This window comes from Passer domesticus, chromosome 1, assembly GCF_036417665.1.
Source record: "Passer domesticus isolate bPasDom1 chromosome 1, bPasDom1.hap1, whole genome shotgun sequence".
Classification (NCBI taxonomy): Eukaryota; Metazoa; Chordata; class Aves; order Passeriformes; family Passeridae; genus Passer; species Passer domesticus.
The window spans coordinates 109,985,883-110,013,402 of record NC_087474.1 but is presented as its reverse complement, the minus strand read 5'-3'; the positions used below and the strand labels follow the sequence as shown (position 1 = coordinate 110,013,402).

Genomic DNA, 27,520 nt, shown 5'->3' with positions numbered 1-27,520 from the left:
TCAGGGATTTTTGGTTGCTTTGTTTTGTGTTTCTCCTTCTGATTTAAGAAAAATGTCTCACTCCTGTTAAATTTTTTCTAGTTATCCTCAGAACAACAATGATGACCCAACATTTCCAGCCTATCCCATTCTCTGGGCCTACTGCTGTTTTTACAGTGTACTAATAGATGTCTTCTGAATGTTCTTTCTGCTTTGAGAATTGTCCTTCCCTTGTTCTTTGAAATTTTTGTCAAGGCTTTGTATTCCACTGCTGAAGCCTGGCAGTTTTGTCAGTCTGAGAGCAGTGTTTAGGGCTCCCTGCTCTTTCAACACTGCCTTCATTTGCCTTCGCTCTCCTAAATGCAAAGCCAAGCACAGGCTTCTGCTTACTCTGGAGCTGGGGTGCCCTGTGCTTGCCCAGCTGTGTCAGCTGTGCTGATGTGGAGCCTTCCCAGCAGAAGAGCCCTGGGCTGAGATTTAACTGAGGTGAAATCTCAGCCCAGGCCTCACTTATGCCATGAAAGTTGAGCTCAAAGCTTCACCATGGTAGAGCGTGCAGGCAGAAGCAGCAGTAGTGGCACTTCTGTGATCCTTGTTCATGAGTTCATCCTTTTTAATGAGTTTTCATTTCCCTGTTCTTGATTTTCTCTGGGAAACTGCTAGCTTGGAGTCAATGCTGCAGAGGGACAATAATGCAGCAGAAAATGGAGATTAAAAGCTTTTCTATTGTATCCCTGATGGGGATGAATGCTGAATGTACTTCTTAGGAGGGGACCCTGGAGAGGGGTATGTGGCTTGTGGTGAAAAATTCACACAGTACATGATTATAAAAGGAGAGAGAGCTTCTTAATCCTTTTATCTTGTTTTTTTTCTTTCCCTTTTTCTTGACTAGAAAGAAACAAGCTGGCAAACAAAATCCCCCTATCTTTTGTGCCTAAGTACTGGTCTCCATAGACCTGGTTGCTTTGTGTTGGTGTGCTATCCAACAAACTCGCTTTATTTTTTTCTTCAGTCACCTTCCCTCTACACCAGTATTTCCCAAATGTCACTTTTCCCCCTCCTATCTCACGTTTCCCCATTAGCTTTGAATTGTTGCAGACTTTGGGACTTACATGCCCGACAATTATGTTGTTATTAGCAAAGATTCCCTCCCCTAAGAAGAATCTCATCGCAAGTTAGTTAATGATGTTTTTATTAGCATATATTTTGGTTCATGGTGCCCTAAGTAGCTTTTAATTACAATGTTTTGTTTGAATACCTTGGGTGGCTGCCAGCTTTCTATTTTGCTAGCTGAGGAATATTGTAGCAAACAGGGAGTCTGAGGGCCGTGTTTCTAGGGCAGGAAAATTTATCTCTGTCCTTTTAAAATTTACTGTGTTGAACTCTGGGACTTTTAATTTTGTTTAATAGAAGAGGCCTCAATTACTTGGGCCCAGTTTAAAGCTCAATAGGAATTATCCTGAGTTGTGAACTTTTTATTTTTTTGTTTTTTAACCTTCTCCATTTTCAGGAAGAGACTGACTGATGATATGTCCACAGCTCTTTATAGCTGCCTCTTTTCTGAGTGGCAGTAGTTGTCCTGGTGATCCAGAGACAGTGGCACAACACCATCTATCAATGACTTGAATTATTTCTGCAGGCAAAACACAGCCTGAATTTTGCTCTGTGGTGTCATAAATGTGGCTTTGATGGTTTCCCACAGCTCAGTCAGAGTGGGGGTGGTTCATTGTGTGTGGTGTGAGGACCTCTTGCAAGCTGCAGATGTGGACAGGTGATTTGGCAGTGTGTGAGAGCACAAGTGGCATTAGAGCTAGCAAGCAAATATTTTTACTACTTTCAGAGTGAGCATAAAGCACAGTAAATCATTTAAGGGATGCATTTAAATGTGTTTTTTTTCAGCAAACTTGCAGCACTTGTAGCTTGGTGTTGAGTCATGGTTTTGGTGTCTTGTCTTTTGCATCCTTCATTAAATGACTGTAAATTCAGAATGGCTAAGCACAAGTCACTTCTGTGATGTTGCTGTGTGTTGTTTTCTGCCTATTTAAAATACCTTTAAAAGGTTAACCTAAAATGTTGAGATTTTTCCTTCTTCAGTTGAAGAATTCTTAGGCATTGGGAAAAAAATGCTCACTCTTTTATATATATAGACGTGTATTTAATCTTCAGTTTAACTAGCAAAAAATACCTGTAGATCAGAGACAGATCTTTCCTGATTTACTCAGCTTGCAAATCCTGAGAGCTGGAATTTCAGCCTTTAATCATGTAAGGAAAACTACTCAAGGTTTTAAAATGCTAAATGGTATCTGAAAGTGGCTTTCATGCATAACATTTTTCCCATTTGCTCTTTGCCAGCTGAGAATGTCAGGAATTTTGTATCCCTCCCCTGTTCGAGGAGATTGTGTGTCAGGATAATCTGTTTAATGCTTTAGGGTTTTGCCTTTGCTTCTCTCTGCACCACCACAATTTTCTGTTTGTTGGCAGCCACTGCCTTGGAGGTGGCAGGAGTGGGGCATGTAACTCCCCAGACTTGGGCAAACGTACTTCAGGTGGTTTTTGGGACAGGACTGAAGGGGTTTTGTGGGAGTGGCCTGGCAGGAAGGGCCAAGGGCAGGAGAAACAGGACACCCAAAATCACCTGCAGAGGTGTGGGAATGACCTGCTGAGTGAAGGAACGTGATATATGTTTGAGATAAGAGTCCAGAAAGCAAGAGTGGGTGTAATAGGAAGGGGAAGGAAGTTGCAGGGCTGTGACGCTGCCCTTGCACGTGTTAGCAAGCAGCTGAGCCAGAGGCTGTGGCTGTCCTTGGCATTAATGGCACCCAGATAAAGAGTAAGAGTAAGGATCTCTGACTTTGAGAGGAACCAAGTAGTTTGATCTTGGCCACATATGTTGTCAGAGAATAGCTTCATAGGAAAGGGAATGAAATTTAGTCAAATGATCACAGCTGTCAGGAAGCAAATCTTGTGCTGCTGTGCACCTGCAGGTGCTTGAGAGGGCATTGTGTAGGAAAATCATAGCTGAATTCAAAGTGTGTAACACTTGCTGAGCACTGCTGTGATTCTGCTCAGTCTGGGCACCCTTATCCTTTCCAGCTGTGCTCATGGGCAGAATTATAATCCTTTTGCAGTAAGAGCAGGTGATGTTCTTTACAGTCTACAATAGTAAAAGCAACCAAGTGCAGGAGTTAGGTGGTGGTTGTAGTTGTTGGTTCTGCTTTTGCTTTTTTTGCCTGGAGTTGGGAAGAGGCAGCCCTGCTGCGGCAGTATGCCAGTCCTGGGATATAGCACCACAGGATGGTGCAGAGAGCTGCTGACATGAATTAATGTTCCCTGGTGTGCCTGGCAGATTGAATGAATCCCCACTGTCTTCAGCAGCATTTGTCAGCCTGTGTATAAACAAGCAGGAGTTGTAGTTTTTATTTCTGTGTTCATTTGGCCTCTGTTTTCCTTTCTAAATCAGCATTATATTAGACAGGGTTAAGAGACTTTCACTACCACAGCTCAGGTGTCATTTATGCTGTTTTCCCTTGATTTTGATTTTCAGTTCCAAGTAGAATGTGATGGTTTTCCTTCTTCCCCATTCTTTACTTTTAGTAAGAGGAAAGATGGTGACCTGTGACCAAATACACCCCTCTGAGATGAGCTGCACAGGAAGCAGAAAGCAAAATACTATGCTGCTTTTAAATAGGTGGTAAATTCCTTAATGGCTACTTTGTTCCATCTTTCTGTCCTTTGCAAGGGCAAAGCTTCTGTTGACTTCATTGAGATGGCCAGGTGAGGGGTTGCAGAATCCCAAAATACTCCTGGAATCAATGAGAGAAACTCTGGTTATGCTCAGCTTGCATTTGCACCATGTAAGACTGAATTTGCTGCCTGTACTATGGGGCTCTACAGCTGTAAAGGGTTGGGCAGCTTCTAGTTGGACCCTTGGTTTCTGCTTTCAGAGGAAATTTCATAACGCACACGTGGCCTCACTTCTTTGCTTAGTGTCAGAGGTGATGAACCACAAGTGCAAAGGGGATGTGTTGGTAGAGAGCACAAGGAAGAAGGTGTCCTGAGCCCAGTCAGCATTGTGCCAGGGTTCAGGTGACTGTAGGTATGGAGCACACTGTGCGTCTCCCAGGAGGAGAGTCCTGCAAGTCTGCACGAAGTGATTGATTCTGGGTTTTGGCATGTCTTTGGAAAAATAAGTTTCTTATTTATATTTTGAGTGGTCCTTTCAGCCTGGCTGTTGGATTTGAAAATCCAACAACTTGAAACCCCTACAACTTGAGTATGGCACTGTGTGGATTAGCAACCTCAGCCTCACCAGTTGTTATCAACCTCTCCAAAAGCAAAATGGGACTAATGAGTGATGCAGTTGGTCAAATAGGGAAATAGGGAAACTTTTTTTGGTGAACACAGAACGAGAGGCACAAAACTCCTAAATTCTCTTAGCAGGTGATCTGCTAATGGTAATTTACTCATTATGCAGATATGAGAGGTTTTCCCAGTGCTTAGAAGGTGGAAAGCAGTTGGGATGAAGTTTGGTAGTGTAAGTACCAAAGTTCTGCATTTTTTGCTCCTAACAAAAATATCTATTGTAAAGTTGTAGGTGAGTTTTTAAATTCTGGGATTTTTTTTGGGGAAACAGAGGAGAAAAGCCACCTCTGAATGTATTCACCAATTAAAGGATGATCATGTGAGTATGATGCAGCCATGAGAAAAGTGTTAGGGGATGTGCAGTTAAAGCTGTTCATTCAAGGTCTATAATGCTGCATAGAAACCTGGTCACCAGCAGTCAGGAAAGGTGACCTGAAGCTGGACCAGGCACAAGAAAAGGTGATTAGACCCTGATTTCTCCCTTTTACATTATCTTCAGAGTGTAAGAGTCTGGTATAGCAGACTGGCAAAGTTAAATCTGCAATCTTGTCACTCTATATTAATATTTCAGCTAAAGGCAAGCAGTGGTCCCTTAATTTTACTAAGTCAAGGTGCAAGCAATTACAAGTAATTTAGTAATTAGGATTTCAAAATGTTATTAATTGTTGAAGTAATATGATCCCTGTAGCAGTATAATGAAAAAAGAAAATTAATTATTTTAGGCAGAACATTGATCAGCCTTTGAAATGGGTTAGGAGTGTAATTATTTGTGATGGTGGGAGCTGATAGAAGTCTCTTTTTGGTCTGTGTTTTCCTGTTAGGCCAAGGGGATGTGAGCTGCTGCTGCCTGCAGGAAGGGGTGACATCTGCCAGAGTGCTGCTCTTGGCTGCAGGTTATGGAGGGCTGACTCCCTGGAAAGCTGGGGCTGTAACCTGAGTGTTTGTGTGGCAGAGCCAGGAGTGGCTGCCTGAGCATTTTCAGGTGGCCCTTCTCAAGCAGTGTTGTTCTTATGCCAAATCTTGAACTGCTTCTGCTTCTCCTAATTTTCTTGGGAATTACTCGTTACAGAAATACTGAACTATAAAATAATGGTTATAGATATTGTGGTTTATAATGCAGAAGGTAGTCCCGTGAGATTTAATTTTGTGAGCTGTTTTTTGTGTGTCATTTGTTTTGGTTTGGGCATCTGTCCCACATTTGGTCCTTGGCAGGTGAAAAATGTGCAGATTAGTATTTTGTATCCCTTTAATTAATTTGGTGTGACTCTGTTTTTCCAATTAATTAGGCCAGAAAAATGTTCAAGAGGACTTTGCTTTTGGGCACTGATTTAAAAGAAAAATAAACCTCATTATTTGCACGATATTGGAAAATTCATGTTCATGAAGCATATTTGTTAAGAGACTATCATTAGATCATGAAACTCATGCAGTTACAATTTTTCAGCCCCTCTTGATTCATTCAGTGTTGCAAAGAGGCTTTTCTTGTTTTCTTCTAGAAAAGAGTGATTTCTTGTGACTGGGACGTAGTGTATTGTTATGTTTGTTTATTAGCCTGTATAAGAGAATGACAAAGGGCTTTTTTTTTTTTTTTTCTTTCTGGCCCTAACACTGCAAATATTCTTCAGTGAAACAGCTAGTAAGGGAAGTGTTCTTGTCAGCCTGTCAGAAGAAAAGGGAGAGAAATTCCCAAGATGTTATACAGGTTCTCAGTGTGCTTTCAGGGCCAATCTTGAAGGAATTTTGAGTATGTGAGTTTAACTGCATGGCTCCTGTGAAGTGTGATTAATGTTACCTGAGAGCTCTTTGTAAATTCATGAATACTATGTAATCTAGATTAAGATGTAATCTAGATTAAGACCAAATCAGCATGTGCGTAGGGTTTCAATGTTTTTTTCCTGAAGTTTACAGACTGGGAGGACTGTGCATACACCATGAAAGGTCAGATGTACCCTCCACAGTTAAGGTTCCTGACTTTCAGACAGCTTCAACACAACGTGTTAAGGAGACAGTCTTGGCTTGAAGATAGTAAGAGATAAACTCTAGTTGCAGGCATTCAGTGACCCAGCCAGGCAAGACGCCCTCCTAGACTCCTTTGTGATTAGGAAAGATTTGGGGGATGTGGTAGTAGGTGGGATGCCTTGGCCATCAAGAAATTAGTCCAATGTTTTCTTTAGACCTTCTCTGCTGTTAGCATACTTGGAAAAGCCCTTCTTGTTATCTGAAGTGATGCCTCAAGCTCATCAGTGTTTAAGAAGCATTTGGACAGTGCCCTTAACAAGATGATTTAACTTTTAGCCAGCCCTGAATTGACCAGGTACTTGGTTTACATGATTGTTGCAGGTCCATTCCAACTGAAATGGTCTGTTCTGTTCTAACATACTGAAAATTTCTGTTGTGTTTTAGAAGCCTAAAAATTCTGGAAAGCATTTACTGCATTAAGCATGCAAGTAATAAAGCTACATACTAAAACGCCAGAAAGCACACATCTACCCAACTCCCTCAGGATCTTGGCTGATCCCATTTCTTCAGACCACGCTTCTTGACTGATTCCTCTTTCTTTTCTCATCCTCTTTCCTGCTGTTTTCTCTTATTAATGAGCTCTCCCACCTGCCTCGCTCCCCAAAACACTTAGGCACTTGACCATCTGTCACTGCTGCTGTGCATCCATGCTGCTATAAAAGAGAGCGCCGACCTTGAGCTGGTGTGCGTGATCTGTGACAAATAGCTTACAAACTGGCAAGTGAACCAGCACTGCAAATAAATTGCCTGATACGTTGCACGTGGAACAGCAAGAAGTGTGGAGGCTGCTAAAAGTCTGAATGCTCAGTCAGTAGGTACAGATCTGGGGAAAAGATGTGTGCAGTAAATGTGCAGAGGTTTGCAGTGTAACACGTGGATCCGTGCGTTTTTGCCGGGCAGTGAGTTTCAGACCCTGCCCTAATAATGTGTTTGATTTAGGTGCTGACCTCAGTTATTAGCTGCAGCTTAATATGCAGCTTTTGCAGATAGCTTCCCCCCCTCAAAATTATAAAATGGCTGTGTGAGCATACTGAGACTGAATGTATTTTCAAAAAAAAGATTATTTTTGGCTTGTTTGAGACTAAGCTTAGTTGAATCAGCAGAAAGACTTTTTTTACTTCCTTACTCTAATTGTAATTGTAAGCTGAAATTCTAAATCAGCTGCTTAGTCATTGGTAAATTATGAAGATTATGCTGTTCTTCAGTTGTTCCAACAAACATGTTTATTTCTCAGGTTTTTTCCTCAAAGAATGTTTTCCTTGAAATGAAAGGCTGAAGAGCAACTGCAAGAATCCATGTTTTTTGAAATATCTATCATAGTATAGGATAGGTAAACAAGACAGATGTTCAGATTTTTCTGACAAGTTAGTTTTATACAAGTCATTTGCAATGTTTTACAAAATTCAAACCTGAGCTGAATCCAGTCTTAGATCTACAAAGCAAGACTGTGGTTTGCTAGAGGAAGGGGTCCCTATGCCATCAGGTTAGGCTTCCAAGTGCAGTTGATCTTCCTATCAAAACTTTTCCTCAGAGTCCATGCCCTGTAATGAAATTGATGCATTGAATCAGTAAGGGCTGGTTTCGTAAATTCAGTGGGATGAAGAACAGCAGGAGATAAAGGAGGTCTGGCTTCTTTGTGTTTGAGGAAAATGAGAGATGGGTGACCCCTGATAAGGTCTGTTCTCTGTGGGATGAAAGGAAGTGGGTGGTCCTGCCGTGGCAAGTTTTTGAGACCTGGCAAAGCATGTGATAATTCTGATTTACTAATGATACTTTCTCTTGGGGGTTTATGTTTTAACAGTTTCATTCCTTGGCTCCGATGTACTACCGAGGTTCAGCAGCAGCCGTGATAGTGTATGATATCACCAAACAGGTGAGACCTTTGGGATGCTTTTTGCCTGTGTTAACTCCTCTCTTTGGGCCAGAGTTAGTTAAACCCCACAACTGCAGAATTTCATTTTCTGGCATGTATATGCTTCGGTAGTTTATGTAGATCTGGGTGGAGGTGTCCAGCTGCCTTAAAACATTAAATAAAATGTCCTCCTGCTTCTGTGTTGTTTCAACTTCGTGTAGACAAAAGGGTTGAGACTGCATTTTGTCAATGTTTCTTTAGGTTTCCTCTGACTAAGAAGACAGGATTCATATCCTGCAATACCCCCTACCACCACCACCTATGTTCTCTGTGTTAACAAAAAGCAGCTGTTAGCTTTATCATCTGAGCAGACATTAAGTTGTTTGCATATTACTGATTTTAAAACTAATTATTTTTATCTAAGCATATAATTTTATGTCTGTATCACAAACGTCATGTCTTAATTTTCAAACTGGTAATGGAATCATAAGTCTCTGACCTTTTGTCTCAACATTATTCATTTGGAATGAAAATTGTATTTTTAGATCCTTCACTTCTCTGGCTCATTTCTCAGGCAGAGGAGACTAGGAGATTGCAGCTGAATGCCTTTTTCACTTCTTTTGGAGGAAACCCCTGCTGATGTAGGAGAGTTAGAGGCAGTGCTAATGGATGGATGGCCAGGAGAGTTCACTGGCATTTTAGTCCTTTCTTGCCAATTGACTTATTTACTGCGAGGTTGGGAGGGCTGGTTTGGTTCCCCGATGCACTGGTGTAGTGATCTGTCGCTGGCAGTGGTGGTCACTGTTGTGCAGCAGTGCTGTTCTCCACTGCTAATTTACCAGGAAAAGGTGAGGAAGATTGAATCGTGCTGGATTGATACTTTTGATTTAAATATCTTACAGCTGATCTTGTAATATATTGTAAGAATAAAATTTTGTTTTGACAACCTTTCTCCAAGCTTATGGAACAACTCTCAGAATAAAGAGGGGGAAATAGGAGAGAAAGGTCAATCTGTATTTCACTTTCTGATGCTTAATATTCAGTGTTAATCGTTAAATCAGAATGGATTTTTTTTCCCAAGTGACAGATAAGTGATACTGATGCTGCTATTGCTGATTTAGAGACAGCTCTTATGTGCATTTCTGAAGGGGAAAAAATAATTTATCATTTGTTTGGGAGCTCATTTTGTCAGGAAGAATTTCAACTGTGCTTTATAATTAGAATCTCCAGAAATAAGTGTTATCTTAAAGCTACTACTTCACTGGTGTAAAGAAATAGAAAAATTACTATTAAAAGATCGGTAGCATCAGATAGAGTTTGATTTTTATGCTTAGAGGGGAAAAAAGCCAAGTGAATTGTCACCTCTTCAGTTTTATAATTAGTAAATTGAGGTTTACCAGATCACAGATTTGGAAATGCAGGGGAGTGGGTATCTCTGTGGAAGCTCCATTGGATATTAATTAGACAAATGAAGCTCACATTAGGTGAAGGAAATGAGCTATTAGATGAGCTGGGGTAGTTTCTTCATCACTGGAAGTTTGATATTGGGTGCTGCGTTTTAGCAGGGAGGAGGGGAAGTGGAAAAGAGGGAAACATTTAAGTTCAAGAATTAATTTGGAGAAGCCTTATGGCCTAGAGCTTGAAAAGCAAATTGCATAGCTAGATAAGTGATCTTCCAGTCTTGTGATCTATATAATCCTTATTGCATTAATACTGTCAAAGCTGTGCTCCTCTACTTTAAAAAATAGTCAAATACGTTGGCAGAGAGTGTGCTGGTAGCTTATTTTGTTATTTCTCTGATGCAGGATTCATTTCATACTTTGAAAAAATGGGTAAAAGAACTAAAAGAACATGGTCCTGAAAACATTGTAATGGCCATCGCTGGAAACAAATGTGATCTTTCTGATATCAGGTAACGCTTTTTGTTGTTGTTTTCATTGTGGTAACTATATTGTTTCTTCCCTTCAGGTAACAATTTTGCTTCATTGTTATAACAGTATATAATTTTGGCCTCCTGTACTAGAATCAGTGATTCTAGCAATGCACAACCTCAACAACAGCAGCATGACGTGAATTACAGTTTTTTTAACCTCTCTTTTTACTGCCCTTCCTCTTTATTTGTACAATATCTACATCCTTTATCTGCTGAATCATTGGGCAAGAGAAAAGGGTTCTCTTTTTTGTTTCTCCCTTCCATTTTATTAAAAGGTGCAGAATGTAGTAAGTGATGAGCAAAACCAGCAATATAAAGCTATGAGGGTGGGCAAGAGGTAAAATATTAATCACAGAACTTTGAGAACTTGTGATTTGCAAGAACTGAAATTTATTCATAATAATGGACGTAGAAAGTGTATTTTTGGGATTTTTGGAGCATATCCTCATGTAAAACTTCAGTCCCCTGTGTGAAGCAAAGAACCTCCTAGATAAAAGAGGGAAGGGTTGAATCCACACCCCTGCAGAAGAGCTGAGATGATGCTATCTGTAATGAGAGTGAAGCTAGAATTGCTCTTCCGTTTGTTAGCTGTATTTTGGATTTGCATTTATCCTTTCAGGAAACGGAAGCACATTCTGCTGCACAGTAGTGATTCTGTTTGTCAGTCCATGACTATTATTTCTTGCTTCATCTATGAGTACAAACTCAATGATGATATTTGATGCTTTCCCCCTATGACCTCATAGGCTCTCATGGCTGTTCAAATACATCCCCATGTCTTTAGTTGTCGTTACTTTGGCCCAGATTTACCAGAGCTCTGGAGCACGTGTGTAACTTCAAATAAGTGCTGCAGTGCTTTCATTGAATCAAGGCCTACGTGAGGGTTTGACCTGCGTGGGTTTTGTTTTTTTCCTTCCCCTGCCACTCTCAGCCATGAACCAACACAAAGTTGCAACTCACTGCTTCCTGTAAGTACTGAACAAGCCCTAATTCTGGCAAACTTCTGGTTTCTGTTGGGCTAAGAATCAGATGTATTGGCATCTCCTGTGTGATGTTGCAATATGCTGGTCAACATGGTGAAACTGAGTCCAACAAGACAAAAATTTCCAGATATGAAGGAGAAAAAAAGAGGAAAGGATGATTATAAAAATAAAACCAAAAGTCAGCACAAATCAGGGGTTTTGGTTACCCTGAGAGTCACTTTCAAAATTATTGCATAAGTGTTCTCAGCAATACAGTTGCCAGATTAACTCAAGGGTAATAAGTTTGGAGATGGTGACAAATGGCAACAATTTTAAGAGTCCATAACCAGCCCTCTCTCTGCTTGCTCTTGCACCAATTGAAGACTTTAAAAAAATCTTGCATCCCAGAAATGTTGTGAAATACTGGGCTTCCCCACAGAGCAACTGTGATCTGTGATCTTCTCACCATATTATTATCAACCACTACCTGTAGTTTACTGATTGCTGATCATCCAATTCTTGCTCCTGTCCACAAGTTGTTTTGCTGTGTGAATGGTCCTTGTTGTACTCCATGAGCTAACTTCTCTTAATATTTTTGGGTTTTATGGGAGAGGACATTTTTTCTCCTCATAATTATGAATAGTTTTGGTAATATTTTTTTGTGCAGTTGTTCTTTCTGCATCCCCCAATCCTTTTTCTTGTTGAAGTTATCTAGTGATGTGCAGCTAAAGTTATTTTGGTGGAAAAATAAAAAGTAGACTGTCTCATATGTGATATATTTTCACAGTTCTTCCAGAAATCTGATTGTTTATGCAATGCATGCAGCTTTTTGCATTATCTGTCTGCTTTATGTCTTCAGATTTACTTCAGTAAAAATGGTTTTAGGTGAAACATGTCACCAATTTATCAGATTGTTTCCGATGAGTAGAAAATACACATGCCTTTAGGCACAGAGAATTTACAAGTAAGATAATGTGAGCACACAGGAGCAAGCTGCTGTTTGTATGCATTTTTGGCATCTCTGCTTGATTTTGTAGAGCTTTTGGCAGATGTTTTGCTGGATATCAGAGAGACAGCTGCTTTTAAGACCAATATGAATAGATGCAAAAGAGGTCAAGCTGACCCAGTTCAAGTTGGTTTGATTCTGCCATCTCTGAGTGTAAGAGATAATGTAAGGAGGAATTAATATATTTCTCATAATCATTAACCAGGCTACCCTCCCTGTTTAGCATCTAAAATTTGGTTTTGAGCCGCCAAAATGTCCTTGGAACACTTAGGGATCACACTGTTTTTCCTCAATGTTGTTAATAAGATATCAGCAATTCTTGGTGCTCTGTTGAAGTAAATTTCTTCTCCAGTTTGAAGGAATTTCTACAGATAGGCAAGCAATTTTATCAACTATAAATCCTCATCTTTGTTGTAGTACTGTCAACTCTTACAACTGCTGAATGTTACTTCTAAGTAATAGGAATAAGGCTTTCTTCTTACAGGTCATTAAAAAGTACTTTTAAAGACAGGAGCTGAAACTTCAATGCTAAAATGTTGTAAGAGTCCATAATACTTTTTTGAGCATCATAGAATTCAATAGTTGTAACACCAGCTAAGAAGTGTTCACTTCCCGAAAAATGTGGTTCACCTTCTTAACAAATTGTGTTCTCTGGAAATCCTTGGTTAAGAGAATTCAGCAGAATTTCATGCTCAGATCTTCATTCAATTAATCCATAACATTTCCTTATTCCGTAATTTATCTGGACTTCTTTAAATCCTTTGACATGGTCCTTTACAACATCTTCTCTAAGCTGCAAAGAGATGGATTCGATGGGTGGCATGTTTGGTGGGTGAGGAGTTGGTTACACTGTTGCATCTGGAGGGTGGTGGTCAATGGCTCAGAGTCCTGCTGGACACCAGTGGTGTCCCTCGGCGATCCATACTGGGGCCAGTGTTATTTGATACCTTCAGTAATGACACAGAAGGGATCGAGCGCACCCTCAGCAGTTTGCTGATGACACCGAGCTGAGTGATGTGTCTGACACACTCATACTGGGAGGAAAGTGTACGAGGAGTCTCTGGATTGGTGTATTGGAGTTGTGGAGTGAAGCAGTTGGTGCAGATTGTGCTGTTCCTCAAACATCAGGAAAAGAGGTGGTTACAGATAGCAGCGCACACGGGCAGATCCAGCTCTGGCCCCTGGCTCAGGGAGATACAAGGCCAGCATGGGGCTAGCTTGTTTAAAGCAGAGGTCTTTTTGAATGTTGTAAGCTGCATTTGCCAGCTTTTGACATATGAATTATTGGTTGCAAAATGAGAGTGTTTGGTCTGCCAGTGATTTTAAGATGGTGTCAGTTTGGTGAAATGGCACAGAATGGTGGTTTTCCCCAGTGAACTGGCACTCACAGATTGCTGTTGCTGATGTTCTCAAAGTCAGTGGTTTTCTTACTTACTTCAGAATCTCTCATTTCCTTGCTGCTTGCAGACCAAGACATATGATGCTCTTACCGTTTTCATCCACAACGTTGTACCCTATCTTGTTTGAACATTTTGCATGTGGAGAGTGCTTTTCTTATCAAATATAAAACACAAACAAATGTGATTTTCTTTAAATTATCTTCCTTTTCTCAAGGCATGGATTCAGCAGCAAGTCACAGAAATCTGCAGATTGATAAATTTTGTTGAAATTTTTATATATTTTAATAAGATGATCTAAATGCCATATAAAGAAAGACAGTACTGCTTTTATGGAGATGAAGAGCATATTAATGCTCAGCCTGTGTTTCAGGTTGTTTGGATTTTTTTTAATGAATTAACTTTTTTTTTTAAATTTGGCTGTCTTTTATTTATTTGTAAATGTTTTCTTTTTTTTCAGGGAGGTTCCTATGAAGGATGCCAAAGAATATGCAGAATCTATAGGTGCAATTGTTGTTGAAACCAGTGCAAAGAATGCTGTTAACATTGAAGAACTTTTTCAAGGAATAAGTAAGTATATGTTCTTTTTAATTAATTAATTTTGATTGTTTAGAAGTTTTCTGAAAATAGCTGTCTATTTCAGGTCTATAAACTACTTTCCAAAGGACATCAATAAATCCTATGAAGCCTGTGGTATGGCTGCTATTTATGCAGATGTAAACTAAGAACAGCTTTGAATACACCAGAGCAAAACATAGTAGATACTAGATACAGGGTAAGCCTGTTCCTTCTAAATCTGTATATAAATCCTGGCCTGGATCACATCTGCAGTTTCACACCAAGCCTACTGTAGAGGCAATGCTGTTGATCTTATTATCATGTTGCTACAAAATTTAAATGTTGATAAATGCTCCTGGAGGGCACTGGTAAGTAGAACGTAGTCATTGCAGTGGAATATATTAAAAAACCCCAAACAAATACATTTCTCTCGAGGTCTTCTAAACATAATGAGATTGGCACTTGTCATGAGGAGAAGAAAAACTTCTTCATTTTGCCTTCCAGGGCTCCCAGTGCTGGTCACTGTTGGCAAGTGGGAAGGATCTTGTGGGCTGGAAGGGACCTCATCAGAACTTGAGTCCAGCTTTCTGTGTGAGCAGACTTAGTAGGGAATTCAGACCAGATTGCTCAGGCCATTGTCTGGCTGGGCCCCAGAGCAGAGGTTCCACAACCTCCTTGGGCAGTTGTTCAAATAGTGCTCGTAGTGACATCCCCACATCAAGCCTGAGCCTATTCTCATTCAGTTCACTCCCTGTCCTGAGTGCAGCTCACTGTTGAGTTTCTCAGCAGCCCTTCCTGTGGGCACCAAGAGGCAGCTTTGTGGCCCACCAAAGCCATTGTGTCTCCAGGCTGAGCTGGCCCTGTTTCCTCAGCCTCTCCTCACAGGGCAAGTCCTCCAGCCCTCACCGTTTTGCAGCCCTCCTCTGAGTTTGTGCCAGCTTGTCAACATTTTTCTTGTGTTGTGGGTCCCAAAGCAAGTGTGACCCAGGGGGTGTTAGACCACATCTAAGAGGGGTTAAGTACTTTGCCTAATGTTCTGTCTTGGCTCCTGTGGCTTGCTGCTGGCTGTCTCTGCTGCCAAAGCGTGCTGCTGGCTCATGCTCAGATTGCTTCCCTCAGGTCCTTTTTGGGCAGAGCTGCTTCTCAGGCAGCCAGTCCCCAGCCTCCCTCATAGCCAGGGGCTCTTCCTTCCCACAAGTAGTGCTTGGCATTTGTCCTTTCTGAAGTATGTAAAGGCTCCTATTGACCCATATCTGCCTGCAGCCTAAGGCCCTTTGAAGAGCAGCCTTGCCCTCAAGGATACTGAGTGCACCTCTGAGTTGGGTGTCATCTGAGGGTGCCTGTTTTTTCATCCTTCAGGCTCTGATAAAAGGTGTTAAGCAAGGTAACTGTGCTGCGGGTAGACACATACCATTAACCACTGACCTTTGAGTTGGATGTTCCAGGCGGCTACTCACACAGCTAACAGTCTGCCTATCAAGACTGTAACATCCCAACCTGGACATACCAGGATGCTGTAGGGAGAAGTGTCAAAAGCCTTGCCAAAGTCAAGGTAAACAACATCCAGTCATGCTGCCATAGGGGGCAACCAGGATGGCTGAACATGGTTAACCCTCTGTAAGTCCATGCTGACTGGTCCTGGTCACCTTCTTCACCTTCTTATGCTCAGAAGCAGCTTCTCAGAGGATTTGCTTTGGGTTTTCCCAGGAAGCAGAGTGAGGCTAACCAGCCTGTAGACCCATGGCTTGTCATGTCCCTGTTTGAAGACAGATATAACATTCACCTTTCTCCACAACCTTTCGTAAAGAACAGGGATAATAAAGAAGGGTGTTGCTGCCTCTGCATCCTCAGGCTTGTTTGGGTTAAGATTTCTTAAGAGATCCATGGTCTGATCTTCTTCCACTACTGCTGTTTCCTCCTCTCCTTGAATCCTTTTCTGGGGTGCAGAGACCTAGGCGACAGCATGTCCAGACATTCTTGCTTCCCTGAAGTTATTTTTTTTTTATTTCACATATTTTTAATCAGCTAATATTGTCTAGCACACTTTGCCTGTGTTGGGGCCTGTGGAACTGTTTGCTCTGCTTACATGGGATGTATTTGAAATGGTTAATGAGAACCAGTATTCCTAGAATACACTGCCATTCTTTTGCCTCCTTTTAAAAAAGAGGTGTGTGCCACATGGGTGACTGGAGGAACTGGTTCTTCCCTGTGATAGTTTACTTGTTTGTCTGCATCTGATGGTTGTGGATGTTCTTGCAGAGGAATTCATTCTTGCCACATAATTAGATAATTAGTTTCCAACTTTGATAGGCATTGCTGCAGCTGGCGGTGTGCACTGTCCCTAATAATTAATATAATAGACGAGGAAAATAAGCTAAATTAAGTTTAGTGTGAACTAGATACCCAGGCAAGTGCACTTAATTCCACAGGCAATTACTTCTATATATAGAAATATTTGGTCTCAGTGGATCTACTTGTGACCTTATCAAGCACTCAGCAGAGAGAAAGGAGAGAGTTGGTAGAGTATGTTTATAGAAATATAGTGGAAACCAAGTGAAAAATGCTTGATTAGCAGTAGAATTAATTAGTGTGATAGTGACTGGACAGGGAGTATTGATAAGTAACTTTCTGATGCTTTACACCACTTCAGTCTTGGGCAAAGACAGACTTTTTTGGAAATTGCACTAAGTTGCATAGCAACATTTCTGCCTTTTCAGTGTATGAAATCCTCCTGTGGCAATGTCTCCTACTCTGTTGGCTAATTTTGTTTGTGTGATGCCCTAAAAGTCACTTTGCAGCTTTAGTTTTGCTTCCATGTTGCCTGAGAGCTCCTGCCCTTCTCCCTGTGTTGCTCATGAAGGGCATGGTGCAGCTCCCTGGCCTCTGAACAAGGAAGCAGCAATTTCTGTTTACCTTGGACTTTGCAGATAAACTGTATGTGCTATCTCTTTTATAGTCTAGATTTGGAAGGGTATTCTAACATGTGTGGAGAATTTCTCTATTAAATCCTCCTTGAAACTGATAGCCCAAGCAGAAAGAGTAGACTTCATTTTATTTTAGCTAAAAAATTTACCTCCTTGCCTATACTTTTCATTTCCCCGGGGCATTTTAGCATAAAATTGTTTCCTTCCTGAGATGTCTAACAACTGTCTCTTTCCAGGGACAATTTTGTGAATAGAGTGAAATAGTATGATGGAAAAAATATATACTCATAATGATAAGAAGAAGGCATAAAGAAAAAAAGGGGAACTGGTATGTTTTATTGACAGCCAGATGAATCTTGGAAAAATAACAGGGATTGTAGAAAGATTGCGTAGTTTCTAAGATTATTATATTACACTGTGCTTAAGAGATTTTTTAAATAAGTTTCTCTCACAATTTGAGGATTTGGCTGCTTAGGGATATCTTCATAGCACAGTCTCAACACAACTCTATCATCCTTAATTTGTCTCAAGAAAATACAAGATGTGAAAGACGAGAATCAGTAAAAGTTCCTGATTTTTTTGAAGGTGGGTCAAATTTGGCAGGAGAGGTACTCTGCAGTCACTGTACTTGGGCAAATAGGGGTGAGGAGGCAGACTGAGCACGAGAGTCAGCAAAGTCAGTGTTCTCTGAGCTGGGGAGTTTGCACTGGGCTGGGTAATGGGCTGCAGCTCCTGGGTTCTGTTGTACCCATGGGATTTCAAATGGTAAGCCACTGCACTTAGCCGGGGTTTGTTTAGCAGTGCCTGGCTGAAGGCTTGCTGTGATTGTGAAATATCACGTGACTGATTTATGTCTCTGTAAACATGAAATGAGTATTTTTAATACGGTTGTATATTCCTCACTTGAGCTAAATTTTTCCCAATGTCTTTCTTTAAAGGTTTCTGACATAAAAAGGGCTTAACAGTTCAGTGTTTCTTTAATTTGTTCCAATAGTTCTTTTTTAATAGCTGAGTTTCTATAGGAACAAATGTTAGTAACTTTTTATTCCCAGTCTTAAAAGAATCATAGGCACAGTGGCTCCTTGTAGCTGATTTTTTGGCAGCAGCAAAAATGCCAGGAATGTATTATACAATGGCAGTATAATAAAGTTGTGCCTGTGCAGGGGGTCATACCAGTTCTGTATTGCCCCTTCTTGTTTGTGGGACTTTAGCCCACTGACCTTTGCTTGTGCCTGGCTGGTTTTCAAAGACTAAACAAGCTTCCCTATGTGTGCTATCATTTAGTGGCAATCATACCCTTGCAATTCTCAGACACCTGTTCATTTACCTGCTCAAATAAGCCTTAGTTACCTTATTCAAATCTGGTCCACGCCCAGCTGTTTCTCTCCAGCCCGTGTGTGTTGCCTGCTCCCTCAGCGTGAAGGTGCCCCAGATATGGAAGAGCAGGTTACGTAAAAGCCACCCTTGGTGCACGGCAGAGCCGAGGCTGTGGCTTGCTGGTTAATACCCGGCTGCCCCAGCAGCTCCCGAGGGCAATGGGACAAGCAGGCTGCTGAAGAATATCTAGCTAAGCAAAACATGAAATAAACTTGGGCTTAAACAAAACAAACATTATGGCCATGGGTTATTTTCTTTGAAGTCTGGCAAATCATAGGACAATAGAATGGTTTGGGTTGGAAGGGACCTTAAAGATCATCTCGTTCAACTCCCCACCACAAGCAAGGATGCCACCTAGTAGATCAGGTTGCTCAAGGCCCCATCCAACAAAAGTTGGAGATCAGTGTGCTATCAAAGGGGGCAAGATTAAATCATTTCAGCATCCTCTGTTGAGGGTGAGAAGGAAGTGGGAAGAGCATTTTCAGAACACTCTATGGAGACTATGCAAAAGAGTGCTTAGCACGCTCACTCTTACTGATGTTCACGCTACTAGAAGGAGAGACAGGCTGATGTTTAAAATCCAGATAAGATCATTCTTCCTAGATGAGGCTTCCTAATTAGAGCAGTTTCTGTCTTGGGATTCAGCCTTTCATGTGGTAAATGCTCAGTTATAAATGTATGAAGCTATTGATTTTCTGATGCCTTGCCAGCAGCTCATATATTGAATATTTAATGTAACCCAAATACTTGTTTCCTAGAAATACAGGGAGATTAAAAAAAATCAAATCAAACTCGGTCTCTAGAGTTTACAGTTTAACCAGTTGTATGCTGGACAAGCTAAAGAGGAGGGTATGAAATACCTGTGGGATGGGTAAGGAATCCTTTCCAGCAGACATTCAGTGTTTACACTGTCTCCGATGAGCTTGGATGGGTGGAATTGCAGATGGACAGTCTTCAAGCTTTGTGAGTGATGAGTGTAGTGGTTTTCATCCTTTTATCTGCTGATTTGCAGATATCTGTGAAGTACTTTGAAGAGGTCTATGAAAGATATTTTAAGAAAAGAAAGTACATTTAGGTTACAAAGAAATTTGACGTATGCCAATTTTTAAGGTAGTCCGAACTAATAATTAAATTTTTGTACAGGGTGTGAAAGGATGGAAGAACATTGTCCAAACTAATTAAGATTATATTCTTTACAGTTTATGTTCCCTGTGTTTCAGGATTAGTTCTCCTCCTACTTTCAGACTTCAGTGAATGGAGCAAAACTTAATGACCTTTGGACTATTCCTAAAGTTAAACATGTGGGGTACTGGATTCCTCTCCAAGGAGAACACTTCAGCTTAAAACAGTAGTAATAAACTGACATAGCCCAAAGTTAATTACAGCAGGACCTTGAGTCAAGGTTGGATCTCTTAGTAATTAAGTAATTAGGAATACTGTTGTTTACTTTGATACATGCAAGATTTAAATATTTGTTTTGGGTTTTTTTTTCTGGAGTTTTAATTACATGAGCAAAATGTAGTTGTATTGCTGCTTCCCCTAGCAAAAACTTGTGTCAGCAATCTATGCTTTTGCTTTAGATCAAACCAAACCAAAGGCTTTATTTTCTTGCATGGAGATGCTGTTAGCTGTGCTATTAGGAGTATTAAAATAATTGCCACTTAACTGTGTTTACTTATGCAATAGATTTTGTTGTAAAATTTGTTATGTTCCCTTGCATGAAAACTTACAACATGAGTAAACAGTCATCTCTGTCAATTGGGGAAATCTTAATATCAGTGTAAGTATGGAGGGCAGGGGGAAAGAACTAGAGACAGACTAGTGAGCCAAGCTTTATAATTCTTGTGAGAAACTTGTAAAATACCACTGAAATAGGTTTCAGAGCATGAAAGAATTGGGGGAGATATGAAGTGGGACTGTTTTAAGTCGTACAGGTGCAGAAAACTGCTAAAACTCTTTGATCAGGTGTGCCTGCTTTGCTCTGCCATGTCTTCACAGGTGGCTGTTCTTTATTAATGAGGTTTGCAGGGGCTTATCTTTCTGTGATACAGCTGGCAATTTGAAGAGGTGGTTCTGGGCATTGTGTAGCTGTTGTATCACTGCTTGAAGAAGTTAATCCTTTCTCAGGGGAGCCATTAGAAAAGCTCACCTGAGCTCTGACCAGTGTCAGGCTGCTGCTCTGGGGCAGAGTGAAATGGACTTCATCTTCCTCCAGCCCCCTAAAAATTACCTGGTACATGATTTTCAGGAAGATGGAAAGAAAGGCAGAGAAAGCCACTGCACAGGACTCTGCTTCTTCTCCTTAGAGTAATTGTTGTTGCGTTAGGTAGCAGGACTGCTTCTGGAATGGCCTGAAGTTGTGTCTGGGGAGGTTTAGGTTGGATATTATGAAAAGGTTCTTCACCTAGAGAGTGCTTGGGCACTGGAATAGACTCCCGAGAGAGGTGGTCACAACACCAGCCTGACAGAATTCAAGGAGCATTTGGACAATGCTGTCAGGCACATAGTGTGACTCTTGGGGCATCCTGTGTAGGGCTAGGAGTTGGACTTGCTAATTCTTGTGGGTCCCTTCACAGCATATTCTGTGATTCTGTGAGTCCTTGGGACTTGACTTCATCATCTGGATGTGCCAGCTCAGGTTGATTACAACACGTCTGTTTCCACAGTAAAAGAGTCGTCTGTTCTGTGTATTGTTGTGTTTGTCCCTTTGCCATCATGGTAATTGTTGCAGGTTTTTTTACTGAACCTTATGCTCAGCTTTAGGGCTGATCCCAACCTTTCCTTTCATGCAGTCTTTTACAGGTCAACGATGAAACTAGTTTCATGTTTAGAAACCCAAACAAGAGCAAAAAGCTCAGCTCCAAGCCTGATTTTTCTGAGCTGGTGAATGTCACAGCTTCCAACTGGAGTATCACATTCAAAAAGGAATAAAAAGAGCAGCTTTTATTACTTTCGTGATGCCTCCTGCTTCCAGCTGCACTAGAGCAGTCCGTCTGTCTTTCTTCAAGTTCTGCTCACTGAGCTGCACTAGAGCAGTCCGTCTGTCTTTCTTCAAGTTCTGCTCACTGAGCTGCTACCCAGTCCCTGCTGTCTCTCTTGCTTCTCTGCTCCACTTTTCATTTTAATTCATTCCCATTTTGTTTATCTCTTGTTCCACCCTCCCATTTCCCAATCTCTTTGCCTCTGGCACTCTTAGAACAGCAACGCCCACAGTGCTGATTAATCTCTTAACAAACCTCAGATTCAGTAGCAGGAGTTGGAACTCTACCAGGTTTTGGAGAAGACTCTGACCTTCATCCTGGACTGCCTCAGCCAGACTCAAACATGCCAGAAAGGAGGAGATGCAATTGCTTTAATGCTTTTCATCTGTTAATCTGGATGATTCACTTCAGAACTGTAACAATTTCTGTAACCCTCCATTTGAGCAGTCTCTTGTGACACTTATTTTACACACCAGTGTTTACTGGAATGAAAGAATGGAGGACACCAAGACCTCTTCAGGAATGTGCAGAGGTGGATGGTTACAAACAGTTTTGTTGCACAAAATCTGTGAAATGTGGTCTGAACCTTAGTGAAATGAAATCGAAATATATAACCTTATATTTCATAATAGTGCAAAATCAAAATTTAAATTGCAGTCAGCACCTTACTCTGTAGGAATATCAGCAATAGGAACCATATGTAACTTTCATTCCATCTCAGTAATATTTTATCCCCAAGTTCCTTGTTTCACCAGTTCAGCTGGTGAATTCTTAGATAAATGTGCATGCATTCTCTCTGAATAACTATTTCTGGAATCCTAAAACACACTCCTGGTGATCTTTGGCAAGCTGGCAAGTTGTGTCCTGCTCTTCAAAACAGGATGAAGACTATTTGTGGTCTAGTTTGTCATCTTAAGTTAAGCAAGAGATGAGAACAGGTTGTCCTGAGAGGGTGTGGATGCCCCATCCCTGGAAGTGTTCAAGGCCAGCTGCCCTGACCACTCTGATCTGGTGCCTGACATTCCTGCCCATGGCATGGGGGTTGGAGCCCCCTGATCTTAAGGCCATTCTATTATTCTAGGAGCCATTCTATTATTCTAGGAGTTCAGTCTCTGATGGTGCTTTTAAGCTGACTCTATCTTTACCAAGCAGTTTGAAGAGGAATTGTCCTAATGTTTTTATTTCTTCAGCATGAGAATTGCGAGGCTGGATGTCAGAGCACTGCTGCTTCTTTCTGACATAAACTGCATGAAAGAAATAACCTACAGCATTTTTAATTTATGGTATTCAATACGGGGATATTCTTATTACTCTGGAACAGAGACTATGGATGCCAGTGAGATGCAAATTTTAAATGAGTATATACTTTCCAAAATTAATTCAGTTTGTGACCTCTGTTGATCCTGACTCAGTGCCAGCTATTTTTGAGTTGATATCAGCAATATTGATGCCATATTTATCAGGAGCTGAATGACAAGATGAGATGATCACAGTGCTTTTAGGTGGCAATAGTGATTGAGCTGGGTTAGAAGCAGGAAGTGTAGATGCAGGATCAGCATTTCACTCCTTATCCTTAGTGTTCTGCTGCTGCTTAGGCCTTTCTCTGGTACAGTGCCTATTGTCAGGGAGGCCTAGGGAAAGACAGTAAGTCAGACAGATTTGTGACTGATTTTTTTAATTCACTTTCCCTGATGCCTGATGAAAAATTGCTGTATCATTTGCCATGGAGATGGTTCTCAGGTGTTAGACTGAGTTTTATGCTCCAAGATAGTTATTCCTGTCATGGTAAAAGCTGCTTGAGCAGGGATGTCTTGTTACTAAAACTAAAATGGTTTCACGTTTAATAATTCTGGTAATAAGAGAAGTAATAAGTGAGGCAAGAATCACCTACTGAAAAATTATTGTCAAACTCAAAGTTTAGACTGTTTAAACATTTATTTCCTTACACTGAGTTCAAGGAGGGGGTGGTGGTATCAAAACAGCAGAAAACATGGCTAGTTCCTGACAAACAGTACTGAAGTTCAAGAATATCTAAGCAGCAAATAGGTCTAGAGTTTTTTTGTCTTTATTATTTATAGTTGTTATCTATGTGGGTTTTATTGTTCTGAGAAATTACTTAAATCTGGGTGATTCTTAGCAACATATATTGTGTCCTGGTCTGAACTGGACAAACTGCTCACTGACCTTGAAGCCTGCAATGTTTTTGCTCCAAAGATAAGTTTGCCTGCTTCTTGGCATACACATCAGGAGTACTGTAGAAAAGACTTGAAACTCATAGGAAGTATGAAGAGCCGAATGAAAACCAAATAGAGTTAATGTCTTTGTTTAATGCATTTCTAAAATGAAAGTTAGGCTTTCATTTCTCAAATGCAAGTTTGCACATTAAAGCTCTCCTCTTCCAAAGTTACCATTAAAAGAACAAACGTTTAGAGGTATTTGCTTAATGGCAAATTATTTATGGAAGCCATGTCTGTAGATTCCAGGCTTTTTAGCTACATTGTGCTCTGTCTGGGTCAGATTGACAGAGTTTTATTTTGCTGGGACTGAGCTGAAAAAACTTTGGAAGTGTTAGGTACCTAGTGCAGAAGTTCCCTGAAGGTCTGTATGATGACAGCATTGCCTTCTGGGAAAGCCTCTCACAGATACCATGTTTTGCATATTCTCTAGAGTTTTAAGAATTAGTAGATTCTCTTTGTCTCCAAACAAAGCCAACAGAAGTAATGCATGTAACATCTGGGTCTATAACCATTTATTCTGCTCTTTATTTTACTTAACAAACATGAAGTCTGAACAGAATGTTAAGCAGGATGTGAAGTTGATATTTTAGTGACCCAAATAGAGCTCAGCATTGTAATGTCAGTGCTTATACATACTTTGGCCCTCAAGATACACATTTTTCACTCTGTTGGACCAGATGCAGTATCTTGACCTTATTAATGTGAGGATGTTTCCCTTTCTCATTCAGTTCTACAAATACACAAAATTATCTGCTTTAAAAGTCACACTTTTCTTGTACAGCATACCTGTGCAGAGCTAACTGAATAAGAGAAAATTTGAATCTTGGCTAAAGGTAATTTAAGGACAAGTTTTACAGATCAAATTTTGCTGTTTGATTTCATTGGGATTGGATTTTATCTGAATGCTTTTAGCTCGCCCACCCACAACCACTCCCCCAAATAATTTGTAAGACTCAGGCTTCAACATAGGTACATAATTCATAGAACATTTGGTAAGAGAGAGAGCTGTGAATAACTGAAGCAAAGGATAGGGAAATCTAAGCTGTAAAATCCACCTGGATTATGATGAGCTGTTCACAGGAACTCTGTGTTCTCTGAAAGTGGTATATAAGAAACAAATGTTAAATATTTTAACTCATGTTATTTAACATAGGTAATGGTAAACCCAGGAATAATTCATAAAAATGGATTCAGCTTCAGAAAAAAAAATAAATTAGGAAATCCACAAAGTGATGGGAAAGTACATTACCATGACTGTAAAATCTCAAGGTACTGATGGAGAGCTCACACAAGGTCTTAATGCAAAAGCCAGGTGAACACCAGAGAGAGAGACACAGGATGGACTGGACCTGGGAGTATTTTTTTTCCATTTATTATCCTTATTATGAAGCACATTGTATGTTTTCCACTAATAGGAAGCCAGTTAGACAAAAGATGCAGCAGTACTAAAAGGGCACACGGGGAGGGAGTTGGAGCAGTGCCCTTCTGCCCCAGGAGAGATCTCTGGCTCTCCTGTAATGGCCGAAATTCTTTCGAACACTCTAAATAATTACTCCATAAGATGATTGAAAAATCAGGAGAGTTTGCAGGGGAAGGGCTGATGGTGATGTTAGTTAATGAAAGCTGTCAACTGGAAAGACGTGGGTACGCCTAAAAAGGGGGAACGGATTCAATGGAAAGAACAGATCTGTTTTTCTTTGTCAATTGTGGGCACCATGTATTTAGTTACAGTGCTTTGTAAAACTCCAGTATGCTATGACTAAATGTCATGCAGATTTAGGATGGGCACAATCTCTTTAAACTTGCACCATTCACATTTAGGTGGAACTAGGAGAAAGATGAGAATTTTGTCTTTCTAAGTTGTAAGGAGCTCAGTAAGATAACTATTTAAAAAAAAATCACAGATAATATAATTTCAGTGTACTTCATGTCTTCTCAATAGCCATATTTCATATGTTTATTTAATGTGAAAGTCTTTTTTCATGAGCAGGATACAAGGGAAAATATGCAAGGTACCGTTGTTTTCTTGTAAAGTTTCACAGATGTAATTCTTATGCAAGCTAAATTCTTCTGTTACCTGCATGGTGTGTTGTTCTTACACCAGGAAAACTGAATTCATGTCTCCTCATGTGTTTCAGGTCAGCAAATACCACCCTTAGATCCTCATGAAAACAGTAACAATGGAGCAATCAAACTTGGAAGGCAGGCTTCACAGACGGGTAGGCGGTGCTGCTGACCCAACATGATCTTTTCAGATTTACTTGAAAAACAGCACCATTTGCTTTTTTTTCACTGAGAAAGGACTTCGTGATCTCAGTGACGTGGCTCCTTATCTTGAAAGCAGTAATTTCAATACTTCCCATGAGCAATAACGCAAGGACCAGAAGCAGAAGGCTTTACTTCAAAGGGATTTTGCAAAACCCAGTTGGAAAATCCTCTCTAATATCCTGTCAAAATTACAATGCCAGAGTACTCCGATTCTCTGTTTAAACCAGTGACTGTTTTGGGGTTTTTTTTAATAAAAAGATCAGTTTTTAAATAAAATTTAGGCTTGCTGCAAAAACTTATTTTCTTACATTTGCAAAGTGGACTTGGCATGTTTTTAGAGTTTTCTCTGTAATAATAGGGTGAAAAAATTCCATAAAACCTGAATTTTGGCTTACAGTTTCTCTGCCATCTTTTTAGCTGGATTCTGCTTCATGATTTTTCTAAATCTGCAGCTTCATCTCCTACTTTCAGTAAACATCAGCAAGAAGTGGACTGAATTTGCTAACTGAAGAAAAAAAAGGATCCAAAGAATGAGTGAATGCAGTTTTTACAGACTGGAAGTCAAAATCTGTGTCAGGAAGTGCTGTGTATGTGGAAGAAGGAGTTGTCATGAAGGAAACTGCTGGACCCCATACAGTTCCAGTGTGCTCCAGAAAGAAGTGAAAATGCAGCCACTGTGTAGAGTGGAATGATTCCCTGTGCAGGGTGTGGTTTTCAATAGCTGCTGAAAATGTAAAAAGAGCATAAATACAGGCTTGATATCCATTGCTTACAAGGGTTCCTCCAGATCTGTGCCCCAGATCAGAGTTGTCTGTGTTCAAAGTTGCGTATTCCTTGGTTTCTAAAAGTGGGTGCCACAGTGCCCCACTCCTTGTGGTCTCACTGCTGTGCTCCAAGAGGTATTTGAATTCAAAGAACAATATTTCTGTATAAAAAACTGCACAAGAGAGCACAAATATTATTTGGGATTAGAGGCCAGAATCTAAAAAACAAACATGAATGTTTGCTTACTGATGTAATTCCCTGAATTTGTGGAGTAGTCTTCTCGATTGTCTGGGGATGTGGTGGGGAAGGCACACTATTTGATATCTTTGAAGTGTGATGCACTTGGAAATGCAGTGGAGGAAAGGATTCCTACAGAGGGTTATGAAGTGGAAATAATGTAAAACCGTATGTGTTTTCAGCTTCTGTCTTTTATGAATGTGTGTGACTGAGATGATAAAATCCAAATTTATCTTCTTCATCAATTTTATTGGAAGTGGGAATTAGAGTAAGAAATGCTGTATTCAAAGCCAGAGCCCAGCCTGAATTCCGCAACATTAATTTGTTCTCTTATGAGGAAAATTATCGCCACTGCACATTTTCAGGAGGGCTTATGAAAAGCAAACAAAAGGGAAAAATAACTTTCCACAATAAATCATGAGCAGGCAGCCTAGAGCGTCTGTGTTTCCGTGTTGATACACAGAACACCAGACCTTATTGGCTGGTTGTGAGATTGCTTAGATAAAATGTCACTAATTGTTAGGGCTTGAAACAGAGCCAGATAAAATCAACAGGAACATTTTGTCTCCAGAGGGTTTGGAGTAGCATAGGTGGGAAATATCCCTCTGCATTTTACTTGAGAACCTATGCTGTATTGTTTTTTCACATATAAGTAGTTTCTCC

The 27,520-nt window shown here is 40.5% G+C and overlaps 1 protein-coding gene and 1 long non-coding RNA gene across 4 annotated transcripts in view; one reads left to right on the top strand and one right to left on the bottom strand.

Moving 5' to 3' along the window:
- RAB31 (RAB31, member RAS oncogene family) overlaps window positions 1-26,131 on the top strand; it is a 57,450-nt gene extending 31,319 nt beyond the window's left edge. The window contains exons 4-7 of the mRNA XM_064433770.1: window positions 8,162-8,233; window positions 10,018-10,124; window positions 13,971-14,080; window positions 25,726-26,131. Coding sequence (XP_064289840.1) covers window positions 8,162-8,233; window positions 10,018-10,124; window positions 13,971-14,080; window positions 25,726-25,823 — 387 coding nt within the window. The 3' untranslated portion in view covers window positions 25,824-26,131. The remainder of the gene's footprint in view (window positions 1-8,161; window positions 8,234-10,017; window positions 10,125-13,970; window positions 14,081-25,725) is intronic.
- On the bottom strand, window positions 1,155-26,743 carry LOC135308611 (uncharacterized). Of its 3 annotated transcripts, none has more exons than XR_010369009.1 (5): window positions 26,629-26,743; window positions 20,600-22,981; window positions 19,230-19,407; window positions 18,343-19,123; window positions 1,155-3,782 (listed from the first exon to the last, which is right to left on the bottom strand). It is a non-coding gene; the product is annotated as an uncharacterized LOC135308611 (long non-coding RNA). The 3 variants fall into 3 exon arrangements; XR_010369010.1 differs by lacking the exon at window positions 18,343-19,123 and adding an exon at window positions 7,770-7,901; XR_010369001.1 differs by lacking the exon at window positions 18,343-19,123.
- Between the last annotated feature and the right edge of the window lie 777 nt (window positions 26,744-27,520).